Below are 24,344 nucleotides of genomic sequence, written 5' to 3' on the forward strand. Positions count from 1 at the left end.
GACCACGCCCCCAGGACACCCAGTCACCACAAGCCACGCCACTCACTATCCATCACCAGGAAACCAGCCAGAACATTAACTTTTCCCTTCCCTTCAACCCTACTTTTTCTTGGCCTCCAGCTCCTTGTTTTAAACTCTCTGCCTAGCATTTATATCCCATCTACCTCTGTATCCCATTTTCATCCTAACATTCCTATTACTCCAGCTCCTCCCCAAACCCAATCCTTTCCCCCCTCCTCAACTCTCTGCTTCTCGCTCTATGCCTCGAAACCAACCCACCTTCATTCAAGTCCCGCCCTCCTTTTTGCCTCCGTCACTACCACCCCCCCACCCGCACACTCCAGCACTGATCCCATTCATAATTCCGCCCTTCGTTTACAAGCTTCCGCACCACGCCCCCCATTCTCTCTTTCCACAGCCATGCCCCTTCTCATGCCTTCTAACGCTCTAGTTATGGAACCTCTGCCCATCTCTACTTCAGCAAGAAACCAGATTTTCTCAGGTGCAGATATTGATCTCATCACTCTCTTTAAACCCATCGCACCCCCAGCGGCAGAACGCCAGCTCGATTGCGGCGATTTTACCTTAACATTAAAACAACCCGCCAGCATTCAATCTCGCATCATGACACTAGCAGAATTTAAAATAGCCTTTTCCTGTTTTACTGACATAACCTGTTCCGTTTTTCCCCATAGGAGTTTTTTTCCTATGGGGGAACACATTTTTACACATAACACAAGCTATTTTTTATTTGAATGCGCAATTTGGGTGACTCAATGGAATTAACAACCTTCCTGGACATTGATCTCCATAACAGAGTCTTTTTAGGCTGCCGCAATTTGTCCTGCGCTGTCTGCCGCTCTAACCTTCACTCCACTACCTCCTGTCCTTTCATCACTCCTACTATCGACAACTAACCCCTAGATCCACCAGTTACGTTCCTTGCCCGCCTAAACGTAACCTCCCTCCTCTTCTCTCTCTTGTTTACCCTCTCGTTCCTCATCCTCCAATCGCGACATCTGCCAAAATTTTAACTCAGGCAAATGCCTCAGGTATCCATGCAAATACCTACACATTTGCAATTATTGCGGTGGCTCTCACGCCAAAATTATATGCTCTATATGGAGAGCCAGCAATAAGAAGGCAAAAAAATTACCTGTCGACTCTTGTGAATGTTTCTCAACTTGGATCTGAATTATGCTGTCACCCTGATACTAACTTTTCTGATTTTCTCATTTCAAGTCTAAACCATGGATTCCAACCAGGCATTTCAGCTCTCCCCTCATTTAATATTTTCTGTCCTAATCTTCAATCCGCAACCACCGATCAAGAGAGAGTTGATCATCTTATTAAAAAAGAGGTCGACAATAACTTTATGATCGGTCCATTCTCAACCCCGTCGTTCAGCGTCTCCCGCATCAGCCCAATAGGCATAGCCACTCGTAAATTCTCAGGCAAAAAACGCCTTATAATCGACCTTTCTTCCCCACATAATTCTCCATTAGCCAGCGTAAATAGCACAATTCCAATCGACGAATATTCATTACATTACCATAACATAGACCAAGCGATTTCACTCATCAAAATAGCCGGCTGTAACGCTTGGCTCACAAAAATAGACATCGCATCTGCATTCAAAATTATGCCATTTCACCCCGATTATTGGCATCTTTTTGGCATCCACTGGCACTCACAATTCTATTTCGCAGTCCGACTAACATTTGGCTGCAAAAGCAGCCCCAAAATTTTCGGCATACTCTCCGAAGCCATATGCTGGATCTTATTCAATAATTACAGCATACCATTCCTCATCCATTTACTAGATGATATCCTCATAATTTTTCCTCCATAGGTTCCTTCCATAGGTTTTCACTGATCTAGGAATTCCCCTCGCAGAGGAAAAAACCTCAGGGCTCAGCACTTCTATTGAATTCCTGAATCAAGCTAGATTCCAAAAAATTTGAAGCATCCCTCCCAAAAGAAAAACTCAACAGCATCATATCTTTATGCCAAATTTTCCTAGTAAGCCAGTTCCTTTCTATTCTCGGACATCTCAATTTTGCTATGAGAAAAATTCCCCAAGGCCGCCCGTTTATTACTCACCTCCTCCAGTTATCCGCTTCAGCTCCCGGGTTTAGAAGACACAATCCTTCTCTCTAAACCCAGCCCCGACAAAATTGGCTTATGGATATCCTTCCTTAAGCAATGAAACGGCTGTTCGTTTTTCTAAAGTGACCTGGGCATATTACCAAGGGCGCTGGTTCGCTTCACCATAGACTACCAAATACTTGAAATGCCTCAGAACAATCAATCATCCGCCCTTTTCAAATTATATCCCATCGTCGCCATGGCCTTCTTATGGGGCGACAAAGGGCTGCATCTAGCATCCTCGTACACTGCGACAATGAAGCGACTCTCCAATGCATCAATAAGGGGCGTTTGCACGCTCCGACACTCATGCCCTTATTAAGGCGCTTAATTTGGACTGCAGCCAAAAAAGCAGTTCTGTATAGTTGCTGAACATGTATCTGGTTACAAAAATCAAATTGCTGACTCTCTGTCTCGTTTCTCTTTCCAGAGGTTTTGGCGATTGGCTCCAGAGGCAGATCCCAATCCAACACCAGTCCCTCACTATTCAGAAATTATTTTGTCATAAGTCACCAACTTTATCACCTCCATGCAACCTCCATATCCTTCATTCTCCAGGCTATAGGTCCTAGAACCCTCCAGTCTTATCTTACTGCATGGAGTTTATTCAAGCACTTCCACTCCCTTTGCAATATACCATTTCCAGATTTCTCCCTCCTCTCCATCACCTCATTTATCTCCTCCTACACAAAGCAAAAAACATTCAAGCCAGCTCAATCAGAAGCTACCTCAGCGGGATTCAGTTCTTCCATAAACTGATCCACAGGTCCCCCTCAGACACTATCACTAATTCCTAAACCACCCTCCTCATTAAAGGTATCCAGAAAAATCACCCCTTCCCCCGACCCTAGACAGCCCATTACCCTCCACATACTGTCCAAATGCATACACACACTACGCAAAGGATACCTTTCCACACACACAGCCCACACCCTCGATGCCATGTTCACCCTGGCTTTTTTCAGCTTCCTAAGATGTTCTGAATTAACAATAACATCTAACTTTAACCATCCTCCAACCACCCCACTGTGTCCGATCTGACCTTGCAGAATAAAGAAACTCTTTCATTCTTTATCAAGCAAAGCAAAACAGACCAGACCCGGAGGGGGCACTACATTTACATTTTTGACATCCCCTCTCCCACTCTCCCTTTACAAAGGAGACCTTCAAATCATACATCCGCCTCAGCCACTAACATCTCAAGAAAGCCCAGCCGATCCCTCCAGCCGACACCCAACCACGGGAGTTCAAGGGCATGAGCCATTTCCTCTTATTTTACCTCTAAGTAGCCTCTTAGATACATTTCATATTCTATTCCATCCTCTCAAACGCGAGCTATACTCCGCTTACCCCTCATCTCCTGCCCACCACTGCTCTAACTCCACTGGAGTCACTCAGAACTTCTACTCCCGCAGGGGTCCTGCCAAGCCCATCCCAGATCAACCCTTATCAGCCACACGCTAGCAAAAGCCCTGAACTATCTTCTAGCGTTGAGTTCCTTTGATACTCTCTCTTTTGTAATAGGTCATCATTCCCCAGGTCTAACTCCCGCAGGAGTGACTAAAACAAGCTTCGACTCCTGCAGGAGTCATGCCATGGCTACCTCTCACTGGAGTCATTAGCCCTCCCCCCCCCCCCCCCCCCCCTTTTTTTTTTTTTTTCCCAGACTCTCGCAGGAGTTTCGCCCACGCAGCTATAACTCTCACAGGATTTACCCCGAGCATCAACTTCCGCAAGAGTAAATCACTTCCCCTCCCCGGCCACTAGGAAAAAAAACCCTCCTAAGTTTACTTCTTTCTGATGTCAAGATTCTCCGTCCCTCTATCTATCTCCCTTCCAGCATTTATGCGCCCCTTCTTTTCTTACTTACAGTATTGAGCGCTTCTGCTACCCCCCCCCCAATATTTTTCTCTCGCTTCTCCCCCCTCTCCCCCTGCCATTACGGCGTCAAGTTCCTCCGCTAATTTTTTTCTTTCAGCATAAGTTTACTGCTATCTTTCTGTCTTCTAATGTTGAGTCATACACTATCCTTTCCTTCCTTCAACATAGGCCCTCACTCCCAGGGCTCGAGGATCTTATAAGTTCAGGGCTCTCTCCAGGGACAGCACGCCAAAAAGTTTTATTTTCAATCATCAGCTGTCATCAATCATCAAGTGTGAACTCTTGAAGTGGATCAAGAGGATCACATGCTTATGATTGTTCACAGCTGTTCCAACTTTAGCTAATGACTAATTATCCTATCAGACGATCCTTAACTCACTATAAATAACTAGACTTTTCTTATCATCATTAGAGCTGTTGCCTCACTGCAAGAATGCCCCTGGTTTAATTCTTTTCCAAACAAGGCAACATTTCTGTGCGGAGTTTTGCTCATTCTCCCCATGATTGCATGGGTTTTCCCCGGGCCCTTCGGTTTCCTCCCACAGTTCAAAAACAAGCACCCTAAACAATTAATCCAAAATATTTTAGCCAAACTCTGAGGACACCTTCTCAGCATCCATATTTGACACTTAGCTACAATAAGCAGGAGGGGGAGTCTACATGAGATCAAACTCTCCTCTCGCCTTGCAACGGGAGGGAGCCAAGGGCTCGAGGATCTTATAAGCTCAGGGCTCTCTCCCGAGACAGCATGCCAAAAAAGCTTTATTATCAATCATCAGCTAAGTGTGAACTCTTGAAATCATTATGTGAGTAAACATGGTGTACACTGGAAAAGAAAGAGAGTACATTGTCAGATGTATGATAGAAGCACTACAGTTCTGCACATCTATTTGACTCATCAGCCAATGCCCTGTACTTAAAAGAAGTAGAAGATGATTTAGATACAGATTTTTCAAAAGATTATTAATGATGCAATTAAAATCCCCACCAAAAATAAGAAGATTGTCAAGATTTGGGATGTTTGTAAAAAACATGGCCATAAAAAAAAGATTTTCCAAGTTGGAAGCATAGACATTTACTAAAATAACTGGTTTATGAAAAAAAAAAATAACTCCAGTAACAATAACGAAGTGACCCTCAGGGTCAGAGATAACTTGTTCCACAGAAAAAATATTACTCTTTTATGTAATAAGATGGCTGTGCCTCCAGACCTAGTATTAAAGGTTCAAGACACGCTGAAATACTTTTTTTGAAATTTTAATAGATTTGTGTGTTATAAACATCATTAAGGACAATGTTACCACCGGTTAACTTTAAATGTGGGTACAAATGGATAATTTTGAGCTTTTGTCAGCTAATTTCATCTTCCATGTTAAAAATAATTTTTGGGATGGGATCAATATCGGTGATGTAGTGCGCAACTGCTAGTGACCTGTTCATTTCTTATTATTATTCATAGCAGAGTTTTCTTATCCTAGGAGAAGACTTTGCTTCCTAATTATTCATGAGAGCACGTGTGTCACGTTAGGCGTGATCAAAACAAAAGCAAAACAGGAACAAAAAGATTGTGGATTCAAGTGCAGATTTAATAGATAAATAGTGCAGAAAACAGTGACAAAAACACTAAATCTCAAAAATACAAAGTAACAAATCAACAACAAAACAAGAAACGAGACAGATAAACACAAACTAGACTATGGCAAACTACAAGGCAGGATCAGGAACAACCACAAACTTACTGGGAGCAAGAAGACAAGGAAGACAACAACGCGATGACAAACATAGGTGGAATGGTAGAATATATAGTCCAGATAATCAACGGTAACACAAAACAGATGAGATGACGGGTCAGTGTAAGTGTTCCGGTGTATGCGCGTGGGATGTATGAGAATGTAGTCTTTTCCCTGGGGCACTGTAGCGCCTACAAAGTCCTAGAGCGCTACAGCGCCCTCAGGTGGTCACAGACGGATGTGACATTACCCCCCCTCTAAAGAGCGGCTTCCAGACGCTCCCAGACTGGTTCCAAGAGGGGGGGCGGAGCGGAGCAGGAACAAGGGAGGGATGGGAGGGCCAGATCAGGGTCAGGCAGTGGGTCAGGCACCCCAGCGGGAAGCCAGGGTGCGGCCGGTGAATCCGTCCCAAGTAGTGGGAAGGACCACCAGGGAGGGTCGGGAGGGATGACCCATGGATGATCCCGCAGGAGACACAAGGCAGGGGGTTTTAGGAGAGCCGGCTGGAGAGGCAACTGGACTGGATCAGGCGGAACTGGAGGCAGCTGCGCAGGAGCCGGCGGGACTGGAGACAGCTGGGCAGGAACCGGCGAGGCCGGAGGCAGTTGGGCAGGAGCCGGCGGGACTGGAGGCAGCTGGGCAGGAGCCGGCGGGACTGGAGGCAGCTGGGCAGGAGCCGGCGGGACTGGAGGCAGCTGGACTGGAGCCGGCGGGACTGGAGGCAGCTGGACTGGAGGCAGCTGGACTGGAGCCGTCGGGACTGGAGGCAGCTGGGCAGGAGCCGGCGGGACTGGAGGCAGCTGGGCAGAAAAAAAGATAGTTTGTTGTCACCTATATCCTGAGACATTTTAATTGTTTCTCCTATGTTGTTGAATTAAATCACTTAAGTTTTAATAATGGCGATCAAATTGTTATGTATTTGGTTCCAATGAAGGATTGTTGAAATCTTTGCTTTGTTAATTAAGGCAGTGGACTGTTCTAGACGAACAATGTCTACAAAATAGTGTAACCATTGCTGAACTGACATGAGATTAGGAGGGAACCAGGAACTAATGATTGTTTTCTTTGCAGCTGTTACTCCAGAGAAAAAAGTTTGTTTTTGATTCAAAGTCAGGGTTACTGAAGAGTCATCATTCAATAGAAAAAGGCAAGGTTCAGGATTAATGGTTATTTCCAAAATTTGTGACAAGATGGTGGAAACGTTAACCAAAAAATTGTGGATTGGGGGACATTCCCAGAAAACATGAAAAAAACTACCCATGGCCCCAGTATTACATTTAAGACAAACAGGTGAAGAAATAAGTTTCATTCTAAAACTTTTTAGAGGTGTATAATAGATTCTATGAATTACATTGTAGTTTATCAATTGGTGGGCAGGATTTTTAGATGAAACTGAAATGTTTTGCCAAATTAAATCCCAATCAAAGCTGTGATTCTGCACACCAAGTTCTCTGTCCCAAATCACGGTAATACCAAGACTTCCACATTTCTCTTTTATAAGATTGTCATAGATAAGAGAGACCTTAATAGGTTTCCCCCTATAGGGTTTAAGCCAGTGGACAACTGGATGAGAGGATAATGGTCTATCCCACGGAACCCCATATGCCTTGAGTGAAGATCTTAGCTGTAGGTATAAAAACCATGAGAAACCTGGTATGCTAAAACAAGACTGTAAATCATGAAATGTCCTTAGCCCTTTCTCATCATAAATGTTCTCTAAGGTATTAATGCCTTTATCTGACTAGAGAGAGTAAGAGAATGGCTTCATGTCTCGTAGCAAGTAATAATTATTCCATATTGGAGATTGTGTACAGAATTTTGATGAGTAACTGATATATTTTTCCACCAAACACCATGTAGCTATTGCATTAGCTATTATTGGGCCAAAATCTTTGAATGCTTTTTTAAGTTTGATTCCTGAAAATAGCAAATCTTGTAGTCTGTAAGGAGCAACTAATGAATCTTCAATTAATTTCCAAGAAGGGGCCGGGGAGGGCTGTATATTGAACCAGGTGCTCAGAGATTTTAATCGAAATGACCAATAATACAACTTAAAAATCCGGCAGTGATAAGCCACCCTGTGACTTAGGGCATTTTAGTGTGTCCAATTTAATTCGGGGTTTTTTGTTATTCCAAATAAATTTGGAGGTTATCCTCTGAAGTTCTATGAAATAATCTTTAGGGGGAGAAAAGGGTAACATGGAAAATAGGAAATTTAACCGTCCGAGTACATTCATCTTTATTAACGCTATCCTCCCTTGTAATGTCAATTTCAAAGCTGACCAACGATGTAAATCTGATTGTATTTTATTCTTTAATGCAACATAGTTCTCAGAACTGACATTTGAAAAACAGGGAGGAATACATAGACCTAGATAGGTGAATTTGAAAGTATGCCACTGAAGAGGTAAGTTGTTAGGAAGCGTGGTTTTCTTTGCCGCATCATTTATTGGAACTAATAGGGATTTCTCCCAGTTTATTTTGTACCCTGAAAACTTGCTAAATGTGGAAAAAAGTTTCAGAATCTGGGAGACTGAATTAGTAATAATAATAATAAATAATAATAATACATTTTATTTAAAGGCGCCTTTCTAGCAACTCAAGGACATCGTACAATCAACAAGAATAAAAAACAACAAGAGAAATAATAAAATATACACAGCAATAGTGCAAATAAAATTAAGTAATAAAAGCCATCTTAAAATAGTGGGTTTTGAGTTTTGATTTGAACAATGTAAGGGAGTCAATGTTTCTGATGGCAGGTGGTAATGAGTTACAAAGTCGCGGAGCAGAGCGGCTGAATGCTCTGTTGCCCATTGTTGAAAGGCGAGAAGAGGGAACAGACATGTGGAGGGAGGAAGAAGATCGCAGGGTGCGAGAAGGAACAGAAATGTGGATGAGGGCAGATAAATATGGAGGGGCGAGATTGTGGATGGCTTTGAATGTTAACATTAAGATTTTAAAGTCAATCCGTAAATGAACAGGTAACCAATGAAGCTGCTACAGGACAGGTGGTGATGATACGGGCAGCTGAGTTCTGGACCAACTGAAGCTTACGGAGAGATTTATGAGTGAGACCAAAGAGAAGAGAGTTGCAGTAATCTAATCGAGGTCTAGGAGAATGAGAATAGACATTAGTCCAGAATCAGCTGCCATGAGAAGGTCATTGGTGATTTTAATCAGGGCAGTTTCTGTGCTGTGGAGTGGGCGGAATGTCAGTAAAATATAGGATTATATCGTCAGCATAAAGAGAAATTTTATGACTTGTGTCTTTGATTCTTATTGGAACAATCATGGGATCTTGCCTTATAGCCTGTGCTAAAGGTTCCAGAGAAAGAGCAAATAAGATAGAGGGCAGCCCTGTCGAGATCCTCTGTTGATTAGAAAAGAGTTAGAGATCATTTGCCCTGTTTGGACCACTGTCTGAGGGCAGCTATATAAAGTTTTTATCATCTGAATTAAATTAGAGTCAAACCCAAATACTTTAAGGACCATCCATAAGTAACTCCATTCAAGCCTATCAAAAGCTTTTTCAGTGTCTAAGCTGAAAAGTGCTGCTGGGATATTAGATGTCTCAAAGTTAGAGAGAACATAAAAAAGACGTCTGACATTGTCAGAGGCCTGTCTACTTTTTATAAAACCTGTCTGGTCTACATTAGTCAATTTTCCAATCAATGGTTCAATTCGATTTACAAGTACTTTTGCAAAAAGTTTTAATTCTGAGGATATCAGAGATATAGGTCTATAGCTTTTAGGGCAGAGTGGGGGCTTGTCTTTTTTAAGAAGTAAAGTAATTAATGAAGTATTTTGATCTCTATGAATCTTTCCCTGTTCAATGGCATAATTTATTGAAGATAAGATTAATGGCCCAACCTGATCCCATATCTCCTGAAAAAGTTCAGGGGGGAGTCCATCTAAACCAGGGGACTTGCCCAGTTTCATGGATTTTAAAGCTTTAGTCAGTTCCTCCAGTGTGATGGGGCACCTAGAGCTCCAGCTTCTTCCTGAGATAAAGAGGGAAGGCTTAGATTTTTTAGGAAATCAGACATTCTACCATCATTTGGGTCTACCTCTGAAGTGTATAATGTAGAATAAAATTCTCTGAATGTATCATTTATTTCTTGCTGGTTGTGTGTAATCAGCCCTTGAGATGTTTGAATGCTGCTAATAAGTGAGTAAGACTCCGCTTCCTTCATTTTTAGTGCCAGAAGTCTGCTTGGCCTCTCATTATAATAATAATAATTGACTCTAGTTTTATGTATCATGAATTCTGCAACATGTTGCGTAGCAGAATTATAATCTTTTTTTAAGCGCTGCTAGATTTTTTCTCTAGATAAACAAAATATGGATTTTTGTTGATTTTCTATTAGAGAGATCTGTGTTTGTAAATTAGATATAACTCTGTTCTTAGATAAATGGAGATGTTTTGAAAAGGTAAATAGCATTGCCACGCAAAAAGCGTTTAGTTACTTCCCATAAGGTTTGTGGATTGGAAGCAGAGTCCTTATTATCAAGAAGGAAGGCAAGGAGATTAGAGTTGAGCTGTGACAAATACTCTTGATTTTTTTAAAAGGGAGTTATTAAATCTCCAGCGTCTACTCTTATGATTCACTTTGTCACCTATAAGAAATGTGTACAATACTGCAGCGTGGTCAGATATGAGAATAGGTAGGATCTGAGTGGACATGATATTACTATTAATTTTGGGCGAAACAAAAATATAATCAATTCGGGAATATGTTTTATGGCATGAAGAATAGAATGTATAATCTTTACTTGTTATATTCCTTAAACGCCAAGCATCAATTACATTAAGTTCTTTTATGAATGTATTTAATTCACTAGGTTGGTGTGCAACATTCACTGCCGAACTTGAAGACTTGTCAAGCGATGGATTACATACTTAATTAAAATCTCCTCCAATGATTAGATGATAATCTTTAAAATCTAGAATTGTTTTTGTCAAAATTGATAAAAAATTAGGATTATGGTCATATGGAGCATAAATACAAGTTATACAAAAATTATTATTATTAATAACTACATATACATAAGCCATTCGACCTGTATTATCAGATCCAATATCTTCAATATGAACTCTAAATTTTCTACTAAATAAAATTAGCACTCCTTTTGTTTAATTTTTTGCAGAGGATTGGGCCACAGATCTATAGTACCTATTTTGAAAGAGATGAACATCTTTCTGTCTTAGATGGGTTTCTTGTATCAGTGCTACAGTTACCTTGTTCTGCTTAAGGTAGTGTAAACATTTCGCCCACTTTACTTTCGAGTTCAGGCCTCGGACATTCCACGACATCAGCACTAAGTCCTGCAACATTCTATCGGTTTTGTAATGAGGAAATAAAAGAATACATTTGCACGTTAATAAAACGTTGTACATGGTAGGACCAAATTGACACTTTAAAATTCAAAGAATAAAAGAAAAATGACTCTGACGAACGGATTAACCCCCAACCGGGGATGTTGTTAATTGTTAACAACTGAGGAGGCATAACTTGCTTATCTCTGTCTTTGGGTAAACTGAACTCACACATACACATGTCCTTCGGGAAGCTCCTTGACAGTGACGCAGCCGTCCCAAGACCTTAAATAATATATGACTGCTTATAATAATAAAAAAGAAGAAAAAAATTTCTTTGCATCAGATTTTTTGGCAAAAATTTTACAGTGTATCAGTGTGGTCACCCTCCATATCAGCAAGCGCGTCAAAGCAGCCGCCACGATTCCAGTTATCCCCCCGAGCACTCTGCTTACCGGCGAGAAAGATTTCGGCGTCCGAAGGTGAGTGAAACTCCAGAATCTCACCGCCATCGCCTTTCACCTTTAAGATGGCAGGATAAACCAAGAAGGGGTAGTAGCCTTTTGCGTGAAGTTGCTTCTTGATCACGCCAAAAGCCTTACGTCGAGAAGTTGTCTCGGGACTGTAATCCGCGAAGAAGTACAAATTCGATTTGGCATGAGTTGGTGGAGTTTTAAGAGCCCTGGCTTCTCGAAGAATTTTCACTCGGTCTTTGTATCTCAGTAAGCAGAAGATTTATGTTCGCGGACGCCCGCTGATGTTAGCACGAGATGCATAAATCCGATGCGCCCTCTGAATTTCGATTTTTCGACCTGCAAGTGCAGGAAACCATCTGTTGAGATTTTCTTGAAGAAACCCAATTGGGTCAGATCTTTCTGCACCTTCTGGTAGATTTACTAGGCGTATGTTAATACGTCTCGCTCTGTCCTCCTTGCTTATTATTCGTTCTCGTAGTTGCTTCATTTCCCCACCATGATCGGTCAGCTTCTCCTTTACCGCACGGAGCGACGTCTCTGTGGCGGTTTGTTGCTTTATTAGAGAGTCAGAAACTTCGGCTTGAACTTTCACGTCCTTTGTAAGTTGCTCGACAGCCACAATAGACGTCTCGAGCATCTCTTTTATTTGCTTAAATTCACCTGATAGAACTTCTTGCACAGTTTCCTTTACCACTTGTTTCATCATTTTACGCATCGATGTCTCCTGCTGTTTTAGCGCCATTAGCACAGCTGCGTCCATTTGGTCTTCAAGTGGATCTTTGGCTGAAGTTTGGCTGTTTTTTACTCTGGTAGCGTAGGATTTCATATTCATTTGCGTGCTCGCACTTGCCTTCCTACTCTTAGATGTCATTATTATCTGAGTTATGCAGTTAAATTGTTCTGATAAAAGCAGAAAAAAAGACCTGAGACGGAGCTCTCGGCTACACGTGCATCTCAGCCACAAGGCTACCCGGAAGTCCTCAGGGGGTGTCCTTTTTACAAAATTAGATCTCCTAATTGTTTACCATTTGGTTTGAATAGGAGAGAGTGATGAATGGAAGACTACTTTTAATACCCCCAGGGGACATTTTAAATATTGCTCTCTTTCGTTAACACTTTTCAACACCCTGGCAGTCTTCCAGGTGCTCGTCTATGATGTGTTAAAGGTGCAGTTGGTGATTGTCTTCAGAAACATTTTTTGTTGTGCTGGTTGAAAGTCTCTTTACAGTCCAATAGTAATGATTACAGTAAATGATTTAAATGTGTTTAGTGTATTTTTATATTCAGGGTAAAGCATAAAACAAAAAAATGTTCATCCAATTAAATAGAGTCGGACCGTCATCTCTCTTAATTCCGATAGGCAGGTCAGACTGTCTGTCAACAAATGTAGATTCCGACTTCTGCGCATCTGTTCACGCAGATCCGCCATTAGCGCGTGCCCGTCTGCATCACAAACGCATGCGCCGCTCGCAGATGCCGAGTCGGAGCCGGAGGCGCCGAAGGACTGCCGAGCTTGGGCCGATTACTGTAAAGCCAGGCGTGGGTATAATTCGCCCTTAAAGCGGCCGTGCGGTCATGAGACGGACCGGGAGAAATCAAATGCTGCATTGAAACTTTTGAAAATCCTGAATCAGTATTGGAATTACTTTAGCACGCTGGAGAAAGGACAAGACCATGGCTGAAGTATTACTGTTAGACAGGTAATGTTCTGTTTTAAAACTATTTTAGTCAGGCTAAGCTTATGTTAGATTGTGTTCTGTTATGAATGACTTATATGCACAGACGTGTTGTTCAGCTGCTGAAATCTCCCAGTGAAAGATTGATGTGATTTTTTTCAGTTTCATAAGTTTCTTTGACAGCATCTATAATGTAGATTTATATTTAGTTTAACAACAAAACACCAGTAAATAGTGCTATTCTGCCTAACCTGCTTTATTGAGCTGAAGCTGCTTTTATATTCACATTGGGTCATTTTTGAACAATGACAGCCTTCCTATACTGTTTACAGCTAACGTTACTCTGAATATTCGCTCTGAAATAGCATGCAAGTGTGGCAAAGTAATACATGTAATTCCTGCACAGCGCTGGCACCAACTAACTGGCGAATGACATGAACTAGTGGGTTGTCTGTCTGCTGTTGTGACGCGGTCCGCACGCTTGCGGTATCAGGGGTTGTGGCTTTGAATCACAGTCCCTCCCCGCCATCCAAAGGTAATATACTAAGCGGTTAGCATTTTGGCAGATCACCTACTGCACCTTTAAGAGATATGATAGATCAGGTTATTTATGTCTACTTAAATGACATACTAATATTTCCCCGTTCTCTCCAGGAACATGTTCAACACATCAGGCAAGTGCTTTAGAGACTGTTAGAGACTTTATGTCAAGGTGGAGAAATGCATTTTTGATGCAAAGTCTGTTCCTTTCTTAGGGCACATTGTGTTGGTTGAGGGGATACCCATGAATCCAGAGAAGATTCAGGCTGTGGTGAATAGGCCAACTCCAGACTCCTGCAAGGCCCTGCAGAGGTTTCTGGGCATCGACAATTTTTACTGTCATTTTATTCGCAACTTCAGCCAGCCTGCCAAGTCTCTGACTGCCTTAACCTCCTCCTAAACGCTGTTCAGGTGGTCTAACTCAAACTGCGTTCACGAAACTGAAGGGTTGCTTTGTTTCAGCCACAATTCTTGTAACCCCTGATCCCTCTCAGGCAGTTTGTGGTGGAGGTTGATGCATCACAGGTGCATCCTGATTCAGCATTCTTCCTTGGATAGCAAAATGCATCCCCGCACATTTTTCTTTTACCGTTTATATGCCGCTGAATGTAAGTACGATGTTGTAATAGGGAATTGCTGGCTGTCAAACTCTCTTTGGAAGAGCGATGTCACTGGTTAGAATGTTCAGGAATTCCTTTTATCATTCGGACCAACCATAAGCGTATATTATCTCGTGAGCCCATTGTTCCGCAGAACATTTGTATTTCTGCCGTATCATGGGAGAAAGAGTCGAAGGTTCGCACAGCCTTAGAAGGGGTAATGCTTCCACCCGGATACCCAACCAAGTCGGTTGTTTGTGCCAGAGCAGATTCAGTCCGAGGCTACTCATTTTATCCCTCTGCCCAAATTACCCTCAGACAGAGAGACAGTGGTTGCTGTCATTAATCACATCTTTCATATTTATGGCTTCCCAATGGATGTGGTTTCTGAAAATGGGCCTCAGATTGTCTCTAAATTTTGGAGAGAGTTCTGCTGTTTATTAGGGGCCACTGTTAGTCTTTCTTCTGGATTTCTTCAACAGAATAATGAGCAAACAGATCTAAACAGAGCCAACTAAGATCTCAAACATAATTGTGATGTCTGGTTTCCCAGAATCCCTCCTCCTGGTGTCAGCTCCTCCCATGGGTTGAGTACGCACATAACTCATTACCAGTGTTGGCTATGGGCCTATCTCCATTTTTGTGTAACGTATATTTGTAAACTCTTTATGCATAGTATATATTTTTAAAAGCAGAAAAAACAAATCATTGTATGAATGCTGTAATGTAATCTTTAGTTAAAGATGCATGACGGTCATGTGACCATCAGGAAGAACACAGGATCTCATTTCTCAGAGTCTCCTAAGATCGTTCTTCTGAGGTTACCTGGCAAGACCGGTCTTCACAAGAACGCAAGTCTGTTCTCTTCATTCTTGGAAATGAGACAGCCATTGTTTGCAGAAACAAATGACTACAGATTAAATGCTCCTTTTCTCCAGCCAATCATGTTGACCCATTCTTTAGTTGTAGTGCACTTATATCATATTAGGATTCTTTTTAAATTCTATTTCAGCAGCTTTAGATATTTTTCTCCCTCTGTGTCCTTTGATTGCAATCTTTGGTGTGTTAAAGCCAAATTTATGTTACCTTTTCTTCTCTTTAAAAAAACAATCCAGTGTTTTTGCAATTGCTTTATTGGTTGTGAGAAGATGCATTTTGCTTCATTGGAAGTGTCCTACTTCTCCCTCTCTTAATAGCTGGTTAATAATTTAATAAAAAAATTAATTTGTGGGTATGTAATGTTTGATAGTTCTAGTTTGAATTTAGGCTTTAAAAAATGTAAAATGCTGATACTGTGTTGTTTTCTGTTGTGTTTTTATGTTTTTTACCTTCTCAACATCATTAGTCCTCATGTCCTTAATCCAGATAAGGTGCCTCTGACTTTGTCAAATACTTTCTTTTTTATTGTGCTAAGAGTGTTGTGAGGCTGAGAGAGTGCAATAGGCTGCTATGAGTGTTAACCTAGTATCACGTGAACCACACCATTCTCAAATCTCATGAAGGAGCTCTGGAAACTGAAAAATAGGAAAAACGAGTTGGAGACTAAAGAAAACCAAGTGAAGAGTTTATGTTAAGTTTTGCTTTCTGTTTGGTGTTAGTTATTTTTTAGTGTTTATTCATTTAATACAATTCTTGAATGTTCTCAGAATGTTTTCTGAGATTTGGAATTTTCATTAGTCGTAAGCCGTAATCATCAAAGTTAAAAATAAATAAAGCCTTTAAATAGTTCAGTATGTGTGTAATGAAGCTTTACAATATATTTATGTTTCACTTTTTAAATAGAATTACTGAAATAAATTACTATCATCATGTCAGAAGTATCATCACATCAGAAGTATGACTTAATCTAAACAAAACAAAACTTTCACGTAGATTGTATTATGTTGTTAAGCATATATGTTCTTCCAATTTTTGTGAAGGCCTCCTTGGCGTACTGTCATTTACCACATAATCCAAAAAATACTTGTACCATAAATTATTTAGATATTAAATTGCTCGCAGTATGTGTGAGCTCAAAGATGATATGCTAAGAGTATAATAGGTTTAGATTATTGATGGATGGATATAACAATTGTCACAAAAGAAGGACTGAGATCAGTTTAGATAAATTATGTAAACAGGAGATACGTCAAGCAGGTTGTCTTTATCTTGCAGAATCTGAGCAGTGGAGCCATGATGGCGTGAACTGGTGACTGAAGATGAAAACAAACAGAGTTGGGAGACTCACAACCAGGAAGGATACTCACTAGAAAGAGACAAAGATACTATGGGTATACAAGGGGCAGACAAGGTAAGTAAAACTCTGAAAAAAATGGAATATACTGACTGTTACGTCCTCCTCAATGCAATGAGGCTGGACGCTGAGTGAGAGAGCATGCAGGTATTTATGGGTGGAAGTGATTAGCGGGTATGATGTGCAGGTGTGCTTGGAGATTAGAATTCAGATGACAGGAGGGAAAGTGATGCTCTGAGTGTATGCTTTACTAAAAAGATGGGTATTTAATCTAGTTTTGAACTGCGAGAGTTTTTCTGAGCCTCGGACGTTAATAGGATGGCTATTTCAGAGTTTAGAAGCCATAAATGAGTAGGCTCGACCTCCTTTATTCGACTTTGCTATTCTAGGTACTACTAGAAGCTCTGAGTTTTGAGATCTTAAAGAGCGGGATGGATTGTAGCGAGACATCACTGGGAAAAACCTATACACTCTCATTCACACACATAAGCTACGGACAATTTAGCTTTTTTTAGGTAATTTTGGATGTTTCATTGATAATCTGTCGACCCTAACTGCAGTTTTGCACTTCCACTTTCAATCAGGAACATTTCATGCACCTGTGTGTGACGACCCCAGGATTTCAGTATGGATGTGGCAGATCCTGATTGGGTGCCTGGTTGTTCACTAATTGGCTCAAACCATATAAAAGTGATTTGTGTGCTAGCTTCTGAAGGACGGTGTGGCTATGGGCCGTCCTTGTGTCAAGACTCTTCATTTCTGCAACCTTATGGTTTTGTTTAGCATTATTTGTGTAAAGTAGTTATTTTCTTTATTTTCCCCTAGACATTTGTTTGTTTGTTGATTTGTTGTTCTATTTAGTTTTATGTATAATAAATAAGTTGCATATACTTTCTTGGTTGTCCGAACTCTTTTATGTTGCGACTCAAACGAGGGGGTCGTAACATAAAATTGGGCGCTCGTCCGGATAATTTAACTACACATAAGGTAATGCATTTTATTTGTGTTCACCAATGTAAATGAGTAGACTACAGGTAGTTAGAGTGTTCTCAGCTGGGTTTGTAATCCTTCCATCGAGACACTATTTGTTATTTTGGTTTGTTATTTTGCCTTTTTTTATTTTTGAAGGTTATTCTGGATGGAGATTATTAAGTCTTTGTCGGGGGTACGCATCGGGCTTTTGGCTATGCCAATTGTCCTTGAGCTTAGTGTTTAAAAGCCGCCCCGAGTCCGGTACACCTTTGAAGATTAGGTAGGTTTTGTTAGTTATATTTCGCGTAGGTAGGAACTGAAGTCTCTTATTTTCATTCTTTTCATAAGGTGACACTTTGTTTTTTCCGTATTTGTTAATTATGATGCCCTCCGATTAATAGAGTAACATTGTTTATAGTAATCTCTTATAACGGTAAGTTTTTGTAAACTTAGGGTGTCTGCTGTTATTGTTCCTGGCGAAGTGGCTGATGGGAATTGTAGTTGTTAGGTGCTAGTTTCACGTGCGCTTCAGTGTGTGCACGCTTTGTTATTGTTAAAGCGTTTGCTGTTGGCAGTCATGTCATCTTCATCAAAAGAGTTGGAGAATGATTTTGAAGTAAAGAAAATGCAACAACAGTTAGAGATGCGGAAAATGGAGTTTCAGTTTGATAAAGAGCGAGAGGAAAGAGAGTTTCAATTGCGAAAACTTGAGCTGGAATTGAAATTAAAATCACATCAAGCTCCTTTAATGTCAGCAGCTGAGTCAAATGTGATTGATGTTCAAAAAAACATTAGGCTAGTGCCAACGTTTTTAGAGAGGGAAGTAAAGAAATACTTTCAGCATTTTGAATGTGTTGCAGAGTCATTAAAGTGGCCAAAGACTTTTTGGACATTATTATCGCAGTGCGTGTTGATAGGGAGAGCACAGGATGTATATTCAGCGTTGACTACAGAGCAAAGTAGCGATTATGAGATTGTGCAGTCCGCTATTTTACAAGCTTATGAATTAGCACCTGAGGCTTATCAACAAAAAATCTGAACTCATTTTAAATCTGAGAAAAATACTTTTCTTGAGTTTGCTAGAGAGAAAGAAAATCTGTTTGACCGCTGGTGCTCATCTGTAAAAATTAAATCTAAGGAGGAGCTCGAGAGCTCATTCTTCTTGAAGAGTTTAAGTGCTGTGTTCCAAATGCTGTGGCCATGTATCTTAATGAGCATAAAGTGACTAAACTGTCTGAGGCTGCACTTATGGCAGATGAATTTACTCTCACTCACCAGAGTACTGCTCATGTAAATGATATGAGTAGATTAAAGCTGAATTCTATGAGTAAAAGTAAAAAGATGCTTTCACGTCAGCATGTTGTGTCAGTTCCTGCTGAAAATGTTTCACTCACACATCAAAAAGGTGAAATTATTTGTTTTTTTTTTAAAAAACAAGGACATAAAATTTCTGACTGTGCTATTTTAAAAAAAGAAAGATAAATCTGTTAAACCTGTTGGTTTGATTTCAAAAGTGAATCACAATGTTAGCACCGAGCAGATTAAGAAAATAAGTATCACTCAAGTGGAGGATAAGACCAGTGTTGATTTTGGGCCATTCATTACTGATAGTAGTGTTTCTTCGCCTGACTCTGATGAATTTGTTCCTGTTCGTATTCTTTGTGATACAGGTGCAGGACAGTCTTTTTTGATGCAAGGACTTTTGCCTTTGTCTGAACATACTGCTACTGGGTCTCATGTGCTGGTCAGAGGGCTTGAAATGGGCTACATGGAAGTTCCATTGCACCACATTCACCTTAACTCCAAACTTGTAACAGGTGATGTAGTTGTAGGAGTTCATTCTAACCTTCCTATTCCTGGTGTCACCTTTATACTTGGAAATGACTTGGCTGGTGGTAATGTGTGGGAGAAACCTTGGCTGTTTCTCAATATGCATTCTTCAGCGCTCTTGCGTCCTCGTGTTCTCGTGAAACGTCATCATCAGCTGCCTAAGTTCAGTTCCAATACTCAAGACCGCAAGTACGGAGGACGTGTGAAACTTCCCGGATGTGTTCTTGATATCGAGGATGCACCGATGCAGACTTGAGCACCGAAGTCGCTCTGGAAGTCCCAGAAGTCATTGCGACTGGAGGTGGGAAGCGCTGCATTTTATCTTGATTACTTATTAAACTTCATAGATATGAATTATTTACCTCATGAGTTTTCCTAAATGAAACGGTGAAAGTAAACATTACCATGGACATCTTAATAAAAGGAATAAACACATTAAGGGTGTTTCTTAAATTTAAATCAAAATCTGATTATTTATATTGTGCAACATATATTTATAATTTTTTTATGCAAAGTATATATTTTGAAAAGGGGGAAAAACAATAAATCATTGTATGAAGGCTGTAATGTTTAATTAATTTTCCATTTAAAACATGTGAAGGTCATGTGACCATCAGAAAGAACGCAGCATCTCAATTCTCAAAGGACGCGTTCTCTTCCCTCGCGGTCTCCTGAGTTCGTTCTTCCGAGGACACCTGGCAAGACCGGTCTCCACAAGAACACAAGTCCGTTCTCTGCGTTCTTGGAATTGAGAAACAGCCCTTATGGTGAAAATCCACCTGTTGTGTTTCCTTCTGTTGAAGGATTGAATGAGCCTCCTGACTGTTCTGATTTGTTTCCAACATGCGCTGTAACTCGAGCGATGACTAAGAGAGGAGTGTTGGATGAGACAGGAAGTGTTCTTAGTGATACTTTTATTTCATCTACAGACTCTTCACTAGAGCCTGGTACTGTGAACACCACTACAGTAGATGAAGACACTTCTGTGCGCGAGATTACATCTCTTGATGCACATGTTGAAAAGCCTGTTTCACTTTTTGAAAGTCCACATTGTGATGCCAATGCAAACACCTGTTTGTTATCTCCACTTCATAGTGTGACTCGAGCTGAGCTGATTAAAGCCCAGCATGCGGATGAAGCTGTTTAGGAGATGTTCTCCTTAGTCGGTGCTGGTGGAGAAAACAAAGTCTCCACGTCTTATATTCTTCGGGATGGGTTGCTTTGTAGACAACAGCCTATGTCTTCTGACTCTTCTCTTGATCCTAGGATCCAAATTGTAGTTCCTTCCATTTTTCGTCATGATGTCTTAAGGCTGTCACACCAAGGCCCTGCTGGTCATATGGGGGTAAGAAAGATGTATGATAAGATTTTGAAGGAATTTTATTGGCCTAGACTTAAGAAAGATGTGACTAAATACATACGATCTTGTCACAACTGTCAAATGACCGGATAGCCAAATCAACGTATTCCATTGGCTCCTTTACAACCCATTGCTGTTTGTATTACCCCTTTTGAACATCTAAACATAGATTGTGTGGGTCCTTTACCCCGATCTAAGGCCGGACATGCCTATTTGCTTACTGTAATGTGCCAGTCTACACGCTATCCTACAGCTTATCCATTGAGATCGATCACAACAAAATCGATTTTAAAGGCTTTGACAAATTTCATGTCTATCTTTGGTATTACAAAAACCATTCAGTCTGATCAAGGTTCAAATTTTATGTCCCGACAATTTTCAAAAGTTCTACAACAACTTAAAGTTAAACACAATATCTCGAGTGCTTATCATCCTCAGAGTCAGGGAGGTTTAGAAAGGTTCCACCAGACTCTTAAGTCACTTTTGAGATCCTATTGTGTTGAACTTAATTGTGACTGGGAGGATGGACTTCCCTGGATGTTGCTGGCTATTCGTGAAGTTGTTCAGGAGAGCACTGGTTTTAGCCCCATTGAGTTGCTGTTTGGACACACAGTCCGAGGCCCGATTGCTGTTTTAGCCGATGAATGGAACATCTCTGATCCACCTGAGAATGTTCTAGATTATGTTAGCAGTTTTCATTATCGACTTTATGAAGCTCGAGCTATCGCTTTGCAAAAACTAGGTAAGTCTCAGGAAAAGATGCATTGGTTGTTCGATCGCAAAGGTAAACTCCAAAGTTTTCAGGTTGGTGATAAAGTTTTAGCATTGCTACCTGTTTTGAGTAGTCCGTTTCAGGCTAGGTTTAGTGGACCATACACCATAGTAAAGTGTTACATGAATAACAACTATCTTTTAAGTACACCTGATCGACGGAAGAAAGTACAGGTTTGCCATGTCAACTTGTTGAAGCCATAATTAAGCCCTGTTTCATCTATTTCAGTACATGTTGTAACCTCTGATCTTGACTCCAGTCTTTCAGGAGCCCCTGTGGACATGACTACTGATCTGGATGAAAAGAGTGGTCCTTCACGAGGAGTTGTGGAAGGATAATTCAGAATTTCTTGCTAATCTCTCTCATCATCTGTCTCATTTGTGCGAACCAGAGAAGACCAGTATCATTGAGTTGGTAAATTCATTCCCTTCTATCTTTTCTGATGTTCCTACTCAAACTCATGTCATTCAACATGACATTGATGTTGGGATGGCTTCACCTGTAAAACAACATCCATATCGGGTGAATCATGTTAAAAGGAAACTACTTGAGAAAGAAGTGGAATATTTGCTTACTCAACGTTTAGCAGAACCCAGTTTTAGTTCGTGGAGCTCCCCCTGCATTCTAGTGACTAAATCAGATCAATCTTATTGGTTTTGTACTGATTATAGGAAGCTCAATTCACTTACAAAACCTGATTGTTTTCCTTTACCCAGAATTGATGATTGTGTAGATCGAGTAGGATCTGCACAGTTTGTAGGTAAGTTTTAACTTTTTAAAGGATACTGGCAAGTGCCATTAACATCTCGTGCTAAGGAATTGTCTGCTTTTATTACACCAGACAGTTTCCTACAGTACACAGTTATGCCTTTTGGAGTTCGAAACGCTCCAGCGACTTTTTAACATCTGGTAAATCGAGTGTTATCGGGGCTGCAGGGATGTGAAGCCTACCTTGATGATGTTGTTCTGTATAGTTCTACTTGGTCAGAACATCTAGCACAAATTAGAGAACTGTTTGAACGTTTAGCTAAAGCAAACTTGACTGTTAATCTTGCCAAGTGTGAGTTTGGTAAGGTTACAGTGACTTATTTGGGTAAGGTAGTTGGCAGAGGATGCGTTTGTCCTATCAGTGCTAAAGTTGAAGCCATCTCTAGTTTTCCCATTCCCACTACTCGTCGTGAGTTAAGGCGTTTTCTCGGAATGGTGGGTTACTATAGAGGTTTTTGTAAGAATTTTGCAAATGTTGTTGCCCCTCTGACAGATTTATTGAGCCCAAAAAGACCTTTCCATTTGTCATTGCAGTGTCAATGTGCTTTTAATAATGCTAAATCTCTTTTAGCTAATGCTCCGGTGTTGACTGCACCAAACTTTGAGAGACCTTTCCTTCTAGCTGTGGACGCTAGTGCTTTTGGTGCTGGTGCAGTTCTTCTTCAGGAAGATGACAAAGGAGTTGAGCATCCAGTCAGTTATTTTTCAAAAAAATTCAATCGTCATCAGCAGGTCTATTCAACAGTGGAAAAAGAGGCTTTAGCTCTTGTGTTGGCTGTTCAACACTTTGAGGTCTATTTGAGTTCAGTTTGTGGTCCAATTGTCATCTATACAGACCATAATACTTTAACTTTCTTGGATCGAATGCGTGGAAAGAACCAGCGGATTATGAGATGGAGCCTTATATTACAACCATTCTCTCTGCTGATTAAACATTTGTGGTAAAGACAATTTGATTGCAGACGCTCTCTCAAGAGTGTAAGATGTCCCATTAGGTTGGGCATATCTTCTGTTTGTCTCTCTGTCTCTGTCTCTCTCTCTTTTCTACCTTCCCCTTAATTCTGTCTCTCTCTCATTTTCTACCTCTAGTCTTTACTCTAATTTCCTAGGGCCCAGGAGTCGGGGAGAAAACTGGAGTGAGATTTATGGAGATGAGTACTCCTGTTATTGTAAATTTCAATTTAGTTGGTATATGTTCTGTTTGTTTCACTAGTTTGTTTTTGTCGGTTCTTTAGGGAACCTCCTTTTGGAGTGGGAGGTGTGACGACCCCAGGATTTCAGTATGGATGTGGCAGATCCTGATTGGGTGCCTGGTTGTTCACTAATTGGCTCAAACCATATAAAAGTGATTTGTGTGCTAGCTTCTGAAGGACGGTGTGGCTATGGGCCGTCCTCGTGTCAAGACTCTTGATTTTTGCAACCTTATGGTTTTGTTTAGCATTATTTATTTGTGTAGTTAAAGTAGTTATTTTCTTTATTTTCCCCTAGACATTTGTTTGTTTGTTGATTTGTTGTTCTATTTAGTTTTATGCATAAAAAATAAGTTGCATATACATTCTTGGTTGTCCGAACTCTTTTATGTTGCGACTCAAACGAGGGGGTCGTAACACATGACAAACGAAACATTGAATGCAACTATGAACTACTAGAAGAGTGTTGTTTTAATGGAAGTTCATACCGCATGCTAGTGATGCAACGATTGATCGGCCACAGATCACGATCGGCCGTTATTGGCTAAAAATAGCTTGATCGGCTAACCCCAAAAGCGCCGATCAAAAAGGCCGATCACTTGACATAAATTACTCGCACAACTTTTTCACACATGCATGCACGGCAAAACGATAAACAACAGCAGAGAGGAGCTTACCTGTTGCAGCACGAGTTCCCCCGTCTTTTTCAAAGTGTCCAATAAAGACGTAAAGTTAGCCATTTGCAATGTATGTCGCGATAAAACCCCTTGAGCAAGCAACGGCATTTTAACAGCACTAACATGATTAGACATCTTAGAACTAAATATGCTGCGTATGAGAATCCCTCAT

At 40.8% G+C, this 24,344-nt stretch overlaps 2 protein-coding genes and 1 long non-coding RNA gene across 3 annotated transcripts in view; 2 read left to right on the forward strand and 1 right to left on the reverse strand.

The window, feature by feature from the left end:
- The window catches only part of LOC147846851 (uncharacterized), a 707,546-nt gene that overhangs the window by 302,058 nt on the left and 381,144 nt on the right, over positions 1–24,344 (reverse strand). The window lies entirely within an intron of this gene.
- The window catches only part of LOC147846852 (uncharacterized), a 61,920-nt gene that overhangs the window by 6,833 nt on the left and 30,743 nt on the right, over positions 1–24,344 (forward strand). Inside the window, exon 2 of the long non-coding RNA XR_015476621.1 lies at positions 16,525–16,660. This is a non-coding gene — a long non-coding RNA (uncharacterized LOC147846852). The remainder of the gene's footprint in view (positions 1–16,524; positions 16,661–24,344) is intronic.
- On the forward strand, positions 5,603–12,027 carry LOC147837392 (uncharacterized). Its single transcript, XM_087237255.1, has 3 exons — positions 5,603–8,300; positions 8,964–9,711; positions 10,520–12,027. Exon 1 carries the CDS (start codon positions 6,214–6,216, stop codon positions 6,577–6,579), a length of 366 nt encoding a protein of 121 aa, XP_087093381.1. The 5' UTR covers positions 5,603–6,213; the 3' UTR covers positions 6,580–8,300; positions 8,964–9,711; positions 10,520–12,027.

Source organism: Danio rerio, chromosome 1, assembly GCF_052040795.2.
Source record: "Danio rerio strain M-AB ecotype USA chromosome 1, GRCz13ab, whole genome shotgun sequence".
In the NCBI taxonomy this organism is placed as follows: Eukaryota; Metazoa; Chordata; class Actinopteri; order Cypriniformes; family Danionidae; genus Danio; species Danio rerio.

What these genes read in the sequence shown, in the direction of transcription:
- LOC147837392 (XM_087237255.1), top strand. Translation starts at nt 6,214, where the DNA reads ATGGATGATCCCGCAGGAGACACAAGGCAGGGGGTTTTAGGAGAGCCG.